We start from the raw sequence: 18926 nt of genomic DNA, 5'->3' as shown, positions 1-18926 counted from the left end.
ACTTGGATGCGGAAATAAGGCAGCGCGCACGAGAAATGATCCAGGCCGCGTGGAGACGGAGAAGCGCCAAGCGCAGGAGACTGATCAGAGCGCAGAAAAGACTGGTCTCTGCTCCAGATGAGTGGCATGCACCATCGTTGTCTGATATGTTCAGTGAAATTCTGCAAGAAAGTGCCTCAAATAATAATAATACGTTGGCTAGTTTGTTCTTAGGCTACTACACACACACACACACACACAAACAGACACATACACATACACACACAAACATACATACATAATATCAGATTGTAGCCGTATTTATGCTAGATTTCTGCTTTAATTTGATAAAAAAAATTATTTATGCCCTGGCCCTATTTAAATACACTCTCTCAAATATTTGTCAAATGTCAGGCAGATGACAAGCTCAACTGCTCAACAGCTAGATGGTTATCTGTCTGAAGTCCCCATCCCCAGAAGTGATAACAGTCTTGCCAACTGGAGAAGTAATGCACTTTCTAGTCCTACAGAGAACAATTTCAAATGCACTTCACCTAAATGCACTTTGTTTTTATGAGAGAATTGTTCATTTTAAAACCTTTCTGCAGGCCAGTAGGCCTGTACATTATTATTAAATATACACATGAGTGGGATACATTTTTAGTTTGAATTTTATTTTATACTGTGCATTGTTGCAATGTGCTCAATAAATATTTGCAAATCATTTTTAATTGTATTTTTATGTTTTTTTTTTTTAAATAAGTTATGTAATTGTAATTATCTTTGAAACTTTAATATTAATTTATGCAATTGCAATGTCTTAATTTTAGTAAAGTTAGTACACGGTCATAGCAATAAATGCAATGGTACTAGTAATTGGCATAATTTCTTTCGGTGTTTCGGTTTCAGTTTTCGGCCTTGGTTTTCTCTTTTTCGGTTTTCGGTTTCGGCCAAGAATTTTCATTTCGGTGCATCCCTAATGTTGGTGTGTGCTACGCACGCTTCCAGTGCCTCCCTATGGACGCCTGTGTTTGTTTTTTCTCCTCATGCAAGCAGCAAAAAAGCACTACAGCGATTTGTTTGGTCAGACAGTTCATATATAATATTCACATTAATCTGGGATTAAACGTGGAGTTATGTTCTGTATGCTAAATATGAGCGTATCTGCACAGCACCTATAACTGCGCTTTGTATCTGCTGATTGCTGATGGAGATTTACATGCTTGGCTCACCGACCCTGTACACTCATTCATTTCATTCACGAACGAGATGTATAAGTTCATTCAACTCGTTCACGGATGAGAAGATCTCTCGATCTCGTTCAGTGGAGGGCGGATTCGTTCACTACATTCAACAAATCAGATGCTCCTTCACATCTTGAGTAACTCTTTGACAGGATGAAACAGTTCACAGAGCTGTTCACGAGCTGTGCATGTGCTGATAATAGCGTCGAGCTCGCGCTGCTGTGGAGGGAGGAGCTTCAGTGAACGAGAAATACGATGAGTCTAGTAGCAACGTATCTTCTGTGATGTCCCCGATGCGCGGGTCGGGGTGGGTAAAGAAATGTTACTTTATTTGCGGGCTGGGGCGGGCCAAATAATTTCATAAAAGCGGGTCCCGTGGTTTGGAAAAAAACCCGACCCGCGCATCACTAGACTGCGCGTGCGAGCACAAGTGATACTGTGGCCATCGGTCCACGACTGGTAGAAGAAGATGACGCTCACTAAAGATGACGCTCACTAAAGCTCACTGGCTGACTTTTCTCCTCTGAAAGAAAATGTTGCACAACTGACAGAATAAGTTACAGTATCTGAGATATTGCTGCTAAAAATTTTTTTTTGAATGCCATTGCTTAAATTGATATTATTTATCTTTTGACATTTAATCTTCTGACTTCAGAAACATTGTTTAATATAATCGCTGTTCATATTTTTATTCAAAGTTCAGAATCAAGATAAATTTATTACTCCTAAGTTTCTTATGATAACTGAGATAATGCTGCTAAATTTATTCTTTCTTTACCTTGAATGTCATTGCTCTATTTTATTTTTTATATTTTTATATTTCATATTTTGTTCAAATGTTTAATATATCTGCTGTTCATATGTTCATTTATTACTGTGTTATATGTTTAGAGTGTTGTCCCGGTTTTAAAATAAAGCACAGCAATGATATTTGAGTGTATTTTCCCTTTTCAGGAAAAGTATAGAAAAAGTATCGAAATCGCAATTCTTGAGTAGGTATCGGTATCGAAACAATAATTTTGGTATCGTGACAACACTAATATCAACTTCTGATCCAGTTACATATGCAAATTACCATGCTTTCACACAAAGGTTCGTAGAAACTCCCCAGTATTTCCAGCCTCCCACTTGGAATTTCAACCTTTCCCATAGGACAAGCCCATCCTGAGTGGCGTAAATCTTCTCAGACTTTAAAAGGCTCACACACAGTTCCGCCCAGATTATTTTTCTTCTGCCAAGTCTTCTCTGTCCGTGTGGAGAGTCTGAGCTGGTATGGGCATGCCTCTGTGGGCCCCAACAATAGCTCAGACAGTCTGTGGTTTGGTTAGATTGTGAGGATGTGAGCTAGAACACTTCTAAGGAAACCCTAAGCCTTCTGCCTTGACTTTCCATTCACCAAAGATCCTTGGACTCAAAACGGTTCTTTCTCATCACCTAACTTCAACTTAACTTTAACTTTATTAATCCCCAAAGGGAAATTTAGATGTCACAGCAGCACAACCATACAATGAATAAATTAAACTTTAAAACAACATTAACAAGCAACATAAAAACTTGTTCTCCAGTATCAAGTTGCAAAAGCAATGTAATTATATACAAAAACATAAATCCTAAAATGCATGTCATCTTAAATAACACTGATTATACAACCTAATTGCCATTGGGGAAAAAAGACTTCCTATAACGCTCCCTGTAACAGCGTGGATGGATCAATCTTAAGCTGTGGGTACTCATAAAGTCACCAACTATTTCATTTAAAGGATAACAATCATGATTCATCATCGAATAGAGTTTCCCAATCATTCTATCCTGCATTATCACCTCAAAGGTGGGTAACACACTCCCTACGACAGAACCTGCCTTCTTTATTAGTTTATTTAACTTATTCTTCTCCTTTTCTAGCAGTCCCCCTCCCCAACTTGTGACAGAGTACAATATCACAGATGAGACCACAGAATCATAGAAGGTCTTAAGTAGTACATGACTTACACCAAAGGACCTCAGTCGCCTTAACAAATGAATACGACTTTGACCTTTCTTATAAACATGCATCGTGTTGTCAGGCCAATTGAGCTTATTATTCAAATATACACCCAAATACTTGTACGTTTTTACAATCTCAACTTCTGACTCTCTTATTTTTACTGGTACCACTTGCTGAGAAAAACTACTAAAATCAACTACAACTTCCTTTGTCTTACTTGCATTTAGCCTAAGACCATTTTTCTCACACCAGTCCACAAAACTCTTTAGTAGCTCCCTATATTTACTCTCATCATGGTCCGTTATACAGCCAACAATTGCTGAGTCGTCAGAAAATTTCTGAAGGTGACATGATTTAGAATTGTACTGAAAATCTGATGTATAAAAAGTGAAAAAAAATGGAGCTAAAACCTCCTCACATACTGTGGTCTATTTGAAAGATAGTCAATTATCCAATTTACCATACCATGATGTACTCCAGCATTTTCCATCTTACTTTGCAATAGTGAGGGCTGAATAGTATTAAATGCACTAGAGAAGTCAAAGAAAGTAATCCTGACAGTACTGTTTGGGGTCTCTAAATGACTTAAAGATTTATGCAAGAGGTATATAAGTGCATCGTCAACCCCAACACTAGTTTTATAAGCAAACTGAAGTTTATCCACAGCACCGCACAATACTGACTTTAAGTAATCTAGTACTAATCTCTCAAACACCTTCATTAACTGTGACATTAAAGATATTGGTCTATAATGTGAGAACTCCTTGGGATTTATTAACTTGGGGACTGGTACTATGCATGATGTCTTCCATAAAACAGGTAATTTCTCCAAGCGCAGACTCAAATTAAAAATATAATGTACCACCCTACAAATCTGATCAGCACAGACTTTAAGGACTCTTGGATTAATGCCATCCGGCATCCACATGACACACTATTATAAAGATGTCGTTTATTAAAGAGGAGAGTGAAGACAACAATACTCCAGAAAGTGAAGTGTTCAGCATCAAACATGAAGATACTGAGGAACAAACAGGTTTGTGTCTTTCTCAAAGCTGAACTCATTTGATTCTTATTCACAGTACAGCTCGACAGGAATTAATGATGTTTCTGAAGAATGTCATATGATTTTCCTAATTATGGCTTTTGACCTGAAGTGTAGGCTAAAGGGATAGTTTAAAATTAAATTAAATTTATAGTTAGTTTTGGGGATAATTCACCCCAAAATGAAAATTATCGCCTTCATTTACTCATCCTCAAGTAAATTAAGATGAGTAAATGTGTATATGCGGTCCTATGTGTATATGAATTTCTTCTTTCAGACGAACACAATCAGAATATTTTAAAATATATCCTGTTTGTTTCTAGTTTTATAGTGTCACTGAACAGGGGGTGAGATTTTGAGGAATATTAACATTTGACTTGCGTATCAGGAGATTAAGCCGCAAAACGCGTATACGCGTTAATCGACTCCAGAGGGTTAATAACTCAACCTCATGTAATTTCAAACCCGCAAGACCTTTGTTCATCTTAGGAACACAAATTATTTCCAAAAAAATTTGAGTGACAATGGAATCTGAATATTTTAGATTTAATCTGGAGCTCTCTGACCCTGCATAGGAGGCAACACAACTGAAATGTTCCCAAGTCCAGAAACTTAGTGAGTACAGAAGTGAAAATTAAATTGAGCGGAAGTACAAAGACTGACATAGTCTCACCCTGGTGCCATTTTGGAGAATATCTCGCCAAACGGAAACAGCCTATTGGTGTGACGCAGTTGAGATGTAGTTCAACATGGCACCAGGGTTAGTATTTTTCTTCCATTCACTACAATTATAAAGCTTGAAGGTGCAGGGTATTTTTTTTAACAACTATCATTGTGTTTGTCTGTTCTGCGAGCAGCTAAAATATTTTTCTTGTTTTGAAATCTTAATTTTCTTCAACCAGGTACTTTTCTTAATTTTCATTCATTTCTTGACCCTCCTCTTTCAGCACCTTCAGGTCTAAGGTGTATAGAAACAAATACAAGGGAGTTCACCTCAAAATGAGAGCTCAGAAGACAGGAACTAGAGGTATATCCTGCAAACATTGTGGAGAATTTTTACTCAAAACTAAACCCTTAAAAGACACATGGGAATTCACACTATTGGGAGTAAGTTTGTAGTAGAACAGAAGATTCCGGGACTTTCTCTGAGAGCCAGGTCTCTGTGAAAATCAGAGCACATTTTCTTATTTCCCACTTGTGATGTAAGCTTTGCTGTGAGCTCGTCCAGTTTGTTTTCCAGAGATTGCACATTAGCTAACAACAGGCTGGGTAGCGGTGGTCGGCTAGTGCAAACTTTTAGCTTAGCATGAAGCCCTCCCCTCTTGCCTCGCTTGCGTTGCCATCTCCGGAGTGCTCTCCTCGGGTCAGCTACCTTGCTCTAGCTTGGTGCTGCGGGGCCTTCCTGGGGGTGGTGGCATTGACTTTGGGAGCAACTAATGTGTTGTAGCTCCGGAGGTATAAAAACATTAAATTCAATATGGTTGGCTGAATTGGCGATGTACAGCATCGCCAATTCACAGAGTGTTGCTCTGTGGACACCACTTCAGTTACTCCACTGCACACATCTGATCACTTCCTCATTACTGCTAACCTAGCACTTACTCCTGAAGTGGCAAACACTCCAACGCAGGTCACCTTTCGACGGAACCTACGCTCACTCTCTCCATCTCACCTATCTGCTGTGGTTTCATCCTCTCTTCCACCATTCTCTCAGTTTTCTGCTCTGGACATTAACAGTGCTACGGACACTCTTTGCTCCACTTTAACATCTTGCTTGGACAACTTTTGCCCACTGTTGTCTAGACCAGCACGCACTGCCCCATCTGCCCCCTGGCTGTCCGAGGTTCTCCGAGAACATCGCTCTAAACTCAGGGCTGCAGAGAGGAAATGGCAGAAATCAAAAAACTCTACGGACCTCAGTGTGTATCAATCTCTCCTCTCTTCCTTCTCTGCAAATGTCTTCACAGCTAAAACATCCTACTACCACAACAAAATTAACAGCTGCTGTGATGCTCGGACACTCTTCAAGACTTTCTCTTCTCTTCTTAATCCGCCGCCTCCACCTCCTCCATCGACTCTTACAGCGGACGACTTTGCAGCTTTCTTCACAAATAAGACAAGATCCATCAGTGACCAATTCTCCACACCGCAGACTGAGGAAAACTTCACAATGACCGATGCACACTCTTTATCCTCCTTCTCCCCACTCTCAGAGATGGACGTCTCCAAAATTCTCATGTCCAATCATCCTACTACTTGTCCACTTGATCCTATCCCCACTCACCTCCTTCAAGCGATCTCTTCTTCAGTCATACCTTCACTTACTCACATTATCAACTCTTCTCTTCAATCTGGAACATTTCCCTTAGCATTCAAGCAGGCTCGGGTAAGCCCACTGCTCAAGAAACCATCTCTAAATCCAGCGCTTCTTGAAAACTACAGACCGGTATCCCTGCTTCCATTCATTGCAAAGACACTTGAGCGGGCTGTGTTCAACCAGCTTTCTATGTTCCTTGGACAGAACAACCTCCTGGACAGCAACCAATCTGGCTTCAGAAGCGTCCACTCAACTGAGACTGCTCTGCTCTCGGTTACTGAAGCCCTGCGACTAGCAAGAGCAGCTTCAAAATCCTCGGTACTCATCTTACTGGACCTGTCTGCTGCTTTTGACACCGTTAACCACCAGATTCTCCTGTACACCCTCAGAAAGATGGGAATCTCTGGAACTGCTCTCCTGTGGGTTAAGTCCTACCTCTCTGACAGATCATTCAGTGTGTCTTGGAGGGGTGATGTTTCACAGTCACACCACCTTGCTACTGGGGTTCCTCAAGGCTCAGTACTTGGACCACTTCTCTTCTCCATCTACATGACATCTTTAGGATCTGTCATTCAGAAGCATGGCTTTTCTTATCACTGCTATGCTGATGACACCCAACTCTACTTCTCATTCCAGCCTGATGACCCGACGGTAGCTGCTCGCATTTCAGCCTGTCTGAGTGACATTTCTAGCTGGATGAATGACCTTCACCTTCAGCTTAACCTTACAAAGTCTGAACTACTGGTGATTCCAGCTAACCAATTGATTCATCACAACTTCTCTATACAGCTAGGCTCGTCAACCATAACTCCTTCGAGGACAGCCAGAAACCTAGGAGTTGTGATGGATCATCAATTAAGCTTCACTGACCACATTGCTACAACGACCCGGTCCTGCAGGTTTGCCTTATACAACATTAGGAAGATTAGACCCTTCCTGTCAGAGCAAGCAACCCAACTTCTTGTCCAAGCTCTTGTTCTCTCTAGACTGGACTATTGTAATGCTCTCTTGGCGGGCCTTCCTGCATGTACTGTCAAGCCCCTGCAAATGATCCAGAATGCAGCAGCGAGGGTTGTCTTCAATGAGCCAAAAAAAGCTCATGTTACTCCTCTCCTCATCAGGTTACACTGGCTACCAGTAGCTGCTCGCATCAAATTCAAGATACTGATGCTTGCCTACAAGACGACCACTGGCACGGCACCAACTTACCTAAACTCACTGGTTAAATCCTATGTGCCCTCAAGAAGTTTGCGTTCTGCAAGTGAACAACGCCTTGTGGTGCCATCCCAAAGAAATTCAAAATCACTCTCACGGACCTTTTCCTGGACTGTGCCCAGCTGGTGGAATGACCTCCCAATCTCAATTCGTACAGCTGAGTCTTTACTCATTTTCAAGAAACATCTAAAAACTCATCTTTTTCGCCTGCACCTAACCTACTAACACCAGTACTTTTCCTTTTCTTGTCTCTTTTTTCATTTAATAAAAAAAAAAAAAAAAAAAAAAATTATATATACCTGGCTAAGTGTTCTATACTAGACTAACTGAGACTTGTCATGGCACTTGTATTCTGTTGTTGTTCTCTTGTTGACCTGACTGCTTCTATTGTTCTCATTTGTAAGTCGCTTTGGATAAAAGCGTCTGCTAAATGATTAAATGTAAATGTAAATGTAAGCAATTCCTGTCTGTTGTACATTAGTAGTGCACTGCATTTGTGCACAGCAGATAAAACCGAAAACAAGCAAAAAGACAGAAAACCCAGCTCTCTATTCCAATTGGTCTCTGGAACTGCCAGTCTGCTGTTTACAAAGCAAATTTTTTGCCACAGCCCTCGCACGATTGGGAAGGGGGGGACTGTGCTGGAGGTGCTGGTCTCCCTATCTCACCTGACAACACTTTAGCTACTCCACTGCACACCTCAGGCCCCTTCCTCAACACTTCTTACGTCACACTAACTCCGGACACAGGTCACCTTTCAGCGTAACCTACGCTCAATTTTCTCCCTCTCGCCTATCCTCTATGGTTTCATCTTCAGTTCCTTCCCTTTCTCAGTTTTTAGCACTGAACACAAACAGTGCTGCTCCACTCTAACATCTTGCTTAGACAACTTTTGCCCACTTTCATCCAGGCCAGCAGGCACAACCCCCTCTGCCCCTTGGCTGTCTGATGTTCTCCGTGAAGACATCTAAACTCAGGGCTGCAGAGTGGAAATAGTGCAAATCCAAACACTCTACCAACCTTAGTGTGTATCAGTCACTCCACTCTTCTCTGCAAATGTCTCCACTGCTAAAAACAACATACTACCACAACATAATCACTCACCTCCTTCAGACCATTTCTTCTTCCTTCATACCTTCACTTACTTACATTATCAACACCTCTATTCACACGGGTACATTTCCCACAGCATTTAAGTGAACTAGGGCAAGCCCACTGCTTAAAAACCTCTTTCTAAATCAAGTACTTTCTAAATCGAAAACTACAGACCCATATCCCTTCCATTCATTGCAAAGACACTTGAGCCAGTTGTGTTCAACTCTCCATGTTTCTTGCACAGAACAACCTCCTGGATAGCAACCAATCTGGCTTCAAAAGTGGCCAGTCAACTGAGACTGCCCTGCTCTCGGTTACTGAAGCCCTGAGACTGCAGGGCTGCAGCTTCCAAATCCTCAGTACTCCTCTTGCTGGATCTTTCTTCTGCTTTTGACACAGTTAACCAGCAAGGAAGAGTTCAGATTAAAGGGAAGTCGTGGCCTAGTGGTTAGAGTTTTACTCCTAACCCTAGGGTTGTGGGTTCGAGTCTCGGACCTTGAGCAAGGCACTGAACCCCCAACTGCTCCCCGGGTGCAGCAGCATAAATGGCTGCCCACTGCTCCGGGTGTGTGTTCATGGTGTGAATCAATAATTTCATCACAGCTGCTCTATAATGCTGGTTTGATCAACCAGAACTCCTTTCAGGACAGCCAGAAACCTAAGTGTTTTGATTGGTGATCAGTTAAGCTTCACAGACCACATTGCTACAACGACCTGGTCCTGTAGATTTGCCTTTTACAATATTAGAAAGATTAGACCCTTCCTGTCAGAGCAAGCTGCAAAACTTCTTGTCCAAGCTCTCTCCAGACTAGACTATTGTCTCTCTCCAGACAGACTAGGCCTCTTGGCGGGCCTTCATGCACGTACTATCAAGAAAGCTCACGTTACACTTCTCTTCATCAGATTTGCACTGGATGCTAAAAGCCACTCACATCAAATTCAAGGTGTTGATGTTTGCCTACAAGATGACCACTGGAGTTGCAATAATATACATAAACTCACTAGTTCAAACGTATGCACTGCACAGAAGCTTGCATTCTGCAAGTGAATGACGCATTGTGGTGCCATACGAAAAGAGGCACAAAATATATTCTCCAGGGTATATATATCTCTAACCCAGGATAAAACCTGCTCCGGGGCAGGGTAGCCTTGTATCATAACTTACCATGGTGAATAAACCTGTTCAAAACCCCAGCCCATCTTCTTAAGTCTGAAAAGTAAGAGTTTGCTCAAGCTAAATGTGAAACTTACCTGGGTAAAAATGGAAACCGGCTTCATGTTACAGGCCACAAGATTTTTATTCGTCACATACAAAATTATATATAGCATATATAACCAGCAATGAAATGTGAGTCAGGTCCGCTCCATGGACAGTGCAATTATTAAAGAAAACAACATAAATATAGCTGTGTAAGAATGAAATAAAAGTAAATAATAAAAATATAAGAATAAAATATAAAAAAGATGTATATTGTAGAATTAAATATAGAACGCAAAATAATGTGCATGAATGTAAACTGTAGTCTTAAATATTAAGATACACAGGAATGTACAAGAAGCAAATGTGCAAAACAGGGCGACACTATCAGTGTGTCTATGTGAGGTAGTGAATAAAGTGAAAAAGATAAAGTGAACATTAAGTGGAGGCATGAGGATTTTAAGAAGCTGGTTTAGAGTTTAAGAGCCTGATGGCCTGGGGGAAGAAACTCCTCCTGAGTCTTTCGGTTTTTGCCATCAGGCTACGGAAGCACTTACCAGATGGTGGCCACGGTGACCTCAGAACAAGAGAGAAACAGACTAATATTAGCGGAGATGCCATTCTTCTAATGATGTAGAAAGTACATCGGGTGTTATGGGAAGTGTTTCCGGTTTACCTAATTAATGCAGCCTATGCAAAAGAATGTTGTGGTCCATTGTGTCAAACGCAGCACTAAGATCCAATAAAACTAATAGAGAGATACACCCACGATCAGATGATAAGAGCAGATCATTTGTAACTCTAAGGAGAGCAGTTTCAGTACTATGATACGGTCTAAATCCTGACTGGAAATCCTCACATATACCATTTTTCTCTAAGAAGGAATATAATTGTGAGGATACCACCTTTTCTAGTATCTTGGACAGAAAAGGGAGATTCGAGATTGGTCTATAATTAACAAGTTCTCTGGGGTCAAGTTGTGGTTTTTTTTATGAGAGGCTTAATAACAGCCAGTTTGAAGGTTTTGGGGACATATCCTAATGACAATGAGGAATTAATAATAGTCAGAAGAGGACCTATGACTTCTGGAAGCACCTCTTTTAGGAGCTTAGATGGTATAGGGTCTAACATACATGTTGTAAGTTTAGATGATTTAACAAGTTTATACAATTCTTCCTCTCCTATAGTAGAGAATGAGTGGAACTGTTCCTCAGGGGGTCTATAGTGCACTGTCTGATGTGATACTGTAGCTGACGGCTGAATGGTTGCAATTTTATCTCTAATAGTATCGATTTTAGAAGTAAAGTAGTTCATAAAGTAATTACTGTTGTGGTGTTGGGAAATGTCAACACTTGTTGAGGCTTTATTTTTCGTTAATTTAGCCACTGTATTGAATAAATACCTGGGGTTATGTTTGTTTTCTTCTAAAAGAGAATAAAAGTAATCAGATCTAGCAGTTTTTAATGCTTTTCTGTAGGATATGTTACTTTCCCGCCAAGCAATACGAAATACCTCTAGTTTTGTTTTCCTCCAGCTGCGCTCCATTTTTCGGGCTGCTCTCTTTAGGGTGCGAGTATGCTCATTATACCATGGTGTCAAACTGTTTTCCTTAACCTTCCTTAAGCGTAAAGGAGCAACTGTATTTAAAGTGCTAGAAAAGAGAGAGTCCATAGTTTCTGTTACATCATCAAGTTGTTCTGAGGTTTTGGATATGCTAAGGAATTCGGATACATCAGGAAGATAACTTAAAAAGCAGTCTTTTGTGGTAGAAGTGATGGTTCTTCGATACTTGTAACAAGAAGTAGAATTTACAATTTTGGCTATATGAAGTTTACACAGAACTAAATAATGATCTGAGATATCATCACTTGGCTGAATAATTTCAACACTATCAACATCAATTCCATGTGACAGTATTAAATCTAGAGTATGATTTCGACAATGAGTAGGTCCTGAAACGTGTTGTCTAACACAAATAGAGTTCAGAATGTCTATAAATGCTGATCCCAATGCATCTTTTTCATTATCGACATGGATATTAAAATCACCAACTATTAAGACTTTATCTGCAGCCAGAACTAACTCGGATGTAAAATCACCAAACTCTTTAATAAAGTCTGTATGGTGCCCTGGTGGCCTGTATACAGTAGCCAGTACAAACATAACAGGGGATTTATCATGTACATTGGTTTCTCTGGATAATGTTATATGAAGCACCATTACTTCAAACGAGTTATACTTGAAGCCTGCCCTCTGAGAAATCCTGAAAACGTTGTTATAAATTGAAGCAACTCCTCCCCCTTTGCCTTTTAGACGCGGCTCATGTTTATAACAATAATCTTGGGGGGTGGACTCATTTAAAATAATGTAATCATCAGGTTTTAGCCAAGTTTCTGTCAAACAGAGCACATCTATATTATGATCAGTTACCATATTATTTACAAAAAGTGTTTTTCATAGAAATGGATCTGATATTCAATAAGCCAATCTTTATCATTTGTTTATCCATATTGCATTTGTTTTTTATTTGTTGAACCTCAATTAAATTGTTAACCTTAACTTGGTTTGGACGTTTTTTGTATTTTCTAGTTCGTGGAACAGACACAGTCTCTATAGTGTGATATCTAGGTGAAAGAGTCTCTATGTGCTGAGAATTAACTGACCTCTGTGACGGGAGGCAGCTAGCAGACGGTCGGTTTAGCCAGTCTGTCTGCTTCCTGACCTGGGCCCCAGTTAGTCAAGTATAAACACTAAGACTATTTGCCATATTTCTAGAGAGAAGAGGAGGGATGAAGACCATCTCTTTTAAACAGGTCAGGTCTGCCCCAAAAGCTCGTCCAATTGTCTATGAAACCTATGTTATTCTGTGGGCACCACTTAGACATCCAGCCATTGAGTGATGACAATCTGCTATGCATCTCATCACCACGGTAAGCAGGGAGGGGACCAGAGCATATTACAGTGTCTGACATCGTGCTTGCAAGTTCACACACCTCTTTAAAGTTATTTTTAGTGATCTCCGACTGGCGAAGTCGAACATCATTAGCGCCGGCATGAATAACAATCTTACTGTATTTACGTTTAGCATTAGCCAGCACTTTTAAATTTGCCAAGATGTCAGGCGCTCTGGCTCCCGGTAAACATTTGACTATGGTGGCTGGTGTCTCTATATTCACGTTCCGTACAATAGAATCACCAATAACTAAAGCACTTTCATCAGGTTTCTCAGTGGGTGCATCACTGAGTGGGGAGAACCTGTTTAATGTTTTGATCGGAACAGAAGAGCGGTGTTTTGACCCACGACTACGCTGCCTCACCGTCACCCAGTTGCCCTGCTGCAGGGGCTCTGCTGGAACCGGACAATGTACAGGAATCCCTGAGCTAGACGCATCCAAAGCCATATCTAGAGCCCTAACATTCTTACTGTCCTCAATTAAAGTTTGGATGCCTGTCTCTAATTCTGAAATCTTCTCTGTCAGCCTAACTGTTTCCCTGCATTTATCACATGTGAATCCCTCATCAGCGACAGAGATAGATAAACTGTACATGTGGCAAGAGGTGCAAATAACAATTGTAGGAGAAGCCATTACTCACCGTGCTTGATGAAATATTCTTACTGCGGTTGTTTGATGAACTTGTGGAAAACTGCAGCGTGAGAGAGGAGAGGAGAGGAGAAAACGCTAATGACAAGCTAACGAGTGCTAACGCTTTGCAGGTGTACTGCAGTCACGGAAGAGTGAACGATCAAAGTTAATCTGATAAGATTGATCGATAATATCAGAAATATAGTGTGAATTAAGTTATATTTTACAATTTAAAAAACAAACAAACAGACAGTGATAGTAAGAAAGATTATAGAGAAAAAAATAAAATAAAAACAGCTACACGGAGCTATGATTAGCTACAGAAGGCCAACAGGAAGTAGAGAAAACACTGTCCAACAGCGACACCAACAGGACCAGAAAATCATAAAAGACTCTAAATGATAGAGCCAATTCAATGGTTGGGGATTATTAGGAGGCCACTATACTGGGGCATAAGGATCCACACAGACCACAGGGTGAGCACCCCCTGATGGCCTCACTAACACCTCTTCTAACAGCAACCTAGTTTTTCCAGGAGGTTTCCCATCCAGGTACTGACCAGCTCAACCCTGCTAAGCGTCAGCGGGTGACCAGTCTTAGGCTGCAGGGTGATATGGCTGTGGCATTACTGCATTCAATGTTACTGTATGAGACTTTTAAATTGATGTGCTCGACACTCATACTTTTACATTACATTATGTTATTCATTTAGCTGACGCTTTTATCCAAAGCAGCTTACAATTGCTATATACAGTACACACCAAAAGTTTGGACACACCTTCTCATTCAAAGAGTTTTCTTTAGAGTGTAGATTCACACTGAAGTCATCAAACTATAAATTAACACATGTGGAATTATCTATGGAATTATATACATAATAAAAAAGTGTGAAACAACTGAAAATATGTCATATTGTAGGTTCTTCAAAGTAGCCACCTTTTGCTTTGATTACTGCTTTGCACACTCTTGGCTTTCTCTTGATGAGCTTCAAGAGGTAGTCACCTGAAATGGTCTTCCAACAGTCTTGAAGGAGTTCCCCGAGAGATGCTTAGCACTTGTTGGCCCTTTTGTCTTCTGTCTGCGGTCCAGCTCACCCCTAAACCATCTCGATTGGGTTCAGGTCCGGTGACTGTGGAGGCCAGGTCATCAGCAGCACCCCATCACTCTCCTTCTTGCTCAAATAGCCCTTGATGCCTTCAGTGTGACTCTACAACTTTCATAGTCATGAAAATAAAGAAAACTCTTTGAATGAGAAGGTGTGTCCAAACTTTTGGTCTGTACTGTATGTCAGAGGTCGCACGCCTCTGGAGCAACTAGAGGTTAAGTGTCTTGCTCAGGGACACATTGGTGTTTCACAGTGTATTCGAACCCGGGTCTCTCACACCTAAGGCATGTGTCTTATCCATCACCCCCCCCCCCCCTTGTGTCTACACTCTTTTAATATAGTGATATAATAACTGCAGTGCCTTTAACTACAGTCACGACTGAGGTGCCCTTGAGCAAGGCACTGAACCCCCACTGCTCCCCGGGCGCTGAAGCATAAATGATGTCCACTGCTCCGGGTGTGTGCTCACAGTGTGTGTGTGTGTGTGTGTGTTCACTGCTGTGTGTGTGTGCACTTTGGATGGTTTAAATCCAGAGCACACATTCTGAGTATGGGTCACCATACTTGGCTGAATGTCACGTTACTTTTTTTTTTTTGATTATGGCAAATCTGCTGCTTCCACACAGAAATTCAGCTGGAATATTCCCATCAGTTTACAAGTGAAGATGAGCATCAAAGCTTCAGGAAGATTTCTGTAAAGTCTGAGTTTATTAAAGAGGAAAGAGAGGAGATGGGAGATCCAGAACCCTGCAGAATTAAACACACTGAACACACTGAAGAACTAACAGGTTGGTGCTTATTCTTCATTCTTCATTAATAATGATGATGGTTCTAAGTACATTTATATTGTGTTTGTTGTAATTGGAAATATATTTAGAGATATTCAATTATATTACTAAATCAAATACAGAACCCGCTGTTACATTAGGGTTTAACTTTGTGTCTTTTCACTTTTTAATGAGTTAATGACAAATAAATGCTTTTTGCTGTTATTTCAGAGTTGACTGAAGAAAATGAGGACAATGAAGAATTGAGAGAAGTTGAGGAGAAAATTCACTTAAAAACTGGAGAAAACCACTTGAGTAGCTGTGAAAGCAAACAGATATTATTAAAGAAAACAAGAGCCAATAAATCTTTTACCTGCACTCAGTGTGGAAAGAGCTGCAAATATAAACATATTCTTGATGTTCACATGAGAGTTCATACTGGAGAAAAACCTTACAAGTGTTCACACTGTGACAAGAGACTCAATCAGTCTGGACACCTGAATAAACATAAAAGGATCCACACTGGAGAAAAACCATATGCATGTGATCAGTGCGGGAAGAGATTAACAACAAAAGGAAGTCTTTTGGTGCATATGAGAGTTCATACTGGAGAGAAGCTGTTCACTTGTGGTCAGTGTGGAAAGAGTTTTTCAGGATCAGCAAACCTTCAGAGGCACATAAACATCCACGCTAGAGAGAAACTGCACACATGTGATCAATGTGGGAAAACATTTTTGAGTACTTCAGACCTGAAAACACACCTGAGAGTTCATACAAAGGAGAAACCACATTCATGTCATTTGTGTGGAAAGAGTTTTTCACGTCTTCAATATTTGAAAATACATCAGAAAATACATTCTGGTGTGAGAGATTACATGTGCTTTGAGTGTGAAAAGACTTTTACTTCAGCGAGCGGTTTGAAACAGCACCATAGGATTCACACTGGAGAGAAACCTTACAAGTGTTCACACTGTGACAAGAGATTCTGTAAGACAGGAGACCTAAAAAGACATGAGAGGATTCACACTGGAGAGAAACCTTACAAGTGTTCACACTGTGATAAGAGATTCAGTCAGTCATCACATCTGAAAACACACGAGAGGATTCACACTGGAGAGAAACCGTATCAATGCACTGCATGTGGGAAGCATTTCAGTCAATATTCTGCCCTACACAGACATACAAAAAACAATCACATTAAGTAGATCATCTTCAGATCTTTCAGGTCTGTTTCGCATCATTACAAAAAGATGACACAGTAATGAATCAAGCTATGAAATATCATCTGCATACATCTGTCATCACAAGTGACATGATGAAGAAACATTATCTAAAGTTTTCACAGTGAATAAAGTTAATCTTCATCTTCAGAACCAGCAGAATCAACTGATTGATTTAGATAAACTCAAAGATGGAGTTCCTCAACAAAGAATAATGTAAAAAATAAAATCCTTGTTTTTAATTTTTCTGCAAGATATAAATTATATCTCCTGTTGTTCACATAATGAATATGTGTCACTTGTAGTTTGCTTACTCTTTTGCTTTTCTTCATTAAAGTTTTTACAAACTGCTCTTGTTCAGGACGCCTTAGCCCCTTTTACACTGCACGTTGGACCCGGAAAATTGCCAGATCACCTTCTGTGTGAACGCAAACAGGATTGATCCCGGGTCGGAGACCTAGTAACATTGCTGGGTTCAGTCCTGGAATGAACTCGGTGTGAACAAAAATAATGCCGTAAATGGTGTCGTAGTGATGATGCACATTAGCGTGCTACTCTTTTACCAGGTGTTTTGAAGGCTGATCAACTTTCGCAAGGATAAAAATATCCTTATGTCACGTGTCTTTACAGGACCTTTACGGGTTGTGTGTGTACGCACGCACATATTCCATGTAATCACTGGCAGTGTGAAAGGGGCAAAATGTAGCAACCCAGGAACAATTGCCGGGACACATTACCCGTGTATTTTCTGGAATGGCAGTGTGAAAGGGGCTTTTGTATGTTTATGTTATTTATTTATTTGAACAGGTACACTGTAAAATATACATTAACCTTAGAAAGGAGAGATGCATTATACCAGGTTGTAGCGCTTATGCTAATTTCCACCTGTAGTCCCTGGGCAGGCTGATGACAAATAGATACACATATTAATAATACATTTACCCCAAAACAGCATTAAAATTACCAGACCCTTTTATTCCTCAACATTCATTAACAAATACACTCTCATGTATACATCAATTACAATGCATTATGTGAACATGTTTGTTTTAGAAGAAGCCATTTTTTGGCCTGATGTAAAAAAAAAAGTGTAAAAATTTACGAATAAAAACTCTATTGCCAACTTGTTCCACTGTCTGATGGCCATACTTAAGAAAGCTTAATTATGTTTTCAAAACTAAATATACTATGTTTTTTAAGAATATGACAGTGATGAAATAGCTGAAATTTGTTGTCATGAACTTTTATACAATGATTTCATGGGCCTTATTGCTGTTTTACATGCCTGTGACCAACTCATCATGCAATAATGAAAGTGCGGAATTTTCATCACATTTAATATAAATTAGATGCATCTATAGTCAGAAAGTTCCAAATACATCTAAAATGTACAATGTTAATTTTCAAAGTTTTAGCCATCTTTTAAATATGTTTTTTTTAGATGAAAAATTTGGGTCAAGAATGACTAATTTCAAATAAATCAAAGCAACTGAACAACATTCATTAGGAACACAGTGTCAATAATGTAAAAATGATAGTTAAAGGCAGTTCATCATTGAATTCAGTGATGTCATCTCTGTTCAGTTAAATAGTGTTTGTGCATTTATTTGCAATCAAGTCAATGATATCGCTGTAGATGAAGTGACCCCAACTAAGCAAGCCAGAGGCGACAGCGGCAAGGAACCGAAACTCCATCGGTGACAGAATGGAGAAAAAAACCTTGGGAGAAACCAGGCTCAGTTGGGGTCAGTTCTCCTCTGACCAGACGAAACCAGTAGTTCAATTCCAGACTGCAGCAAAGTCAGATTGTGCAGAAGAATCATCTGTTTCCTGTGGTCTTGTCCTGGTGCTCCTCTGAGACAAGGTCTTTACAGGGGATCTGTATCTGGGCTCTAGTTGTCCTGGTCTCCGCTGTCTTTCAGGGCAGTAGAGGTCCTTTCTAGGTGCTGATCCACCATCTGGTCTGGATACGTACTGGATCCGGGTGACTGCAGTGACCCTCTGATCTGGATACAGACTGGATCTGGTGGCTACGGTGACCTCGGAACAAGAGAGAAACAGACTAATATTAGCGTAGATGCCATTCTTCTAATGATGTAGCAAGTACATTGGGTGTTATGTGAAGTGTTTCCTGTTCTGGTTTACCTAATTAATGCAGCCAAAAAATCCTTTA

General features: G+C 40.3%; 1 protein-coding gene across 2 annotated transcripts in view; it reads left to right on the top strand.

The window, feature by feature from the left end:
* LOC113067370 (zinc finger protein 271-like) overlaps nt 1-18247 on the top strand; it is a 45477-nt gene extending 27230 nt beyond the window's left edge. For both annotated transcript variants that reach the window (XM_026239738.1, XM_026239739.1), the window contains 2 exons: nt 15393-15554; nt 15765-18247. In XM_026239738.1, the coding sequence (XP_026095523.1) occupies nt 15393-15554; nt 15765-16738 (1136 nt within the window). In that variant the 3' untranslated portion in view covers nt 16739-18247. The remainder of the gene's footprint in view (nt 1-15392; nt 15555-15764) is intronic.
* The last annotated feature ends 679 nt before the right edge of the window (nt 18248-18926 follow it).

Source organism: Carassius auratus, linkage group LG28B (assembly GCF_003368295.1).
Source record: "Carassius auratus strain Wakin linkage group LG28B, ASM336829v1, whole genome shotgun sequence".
Lineage (NCBI taxonomy): Eukaryota > Metazoa > Chordata > Actinopteri > Cypriniformes > Cyprinidae > Carassius > Carassius auratus.
This window is presented reverse-complemented; position numbering and strand designations above follow the sequence as displayed.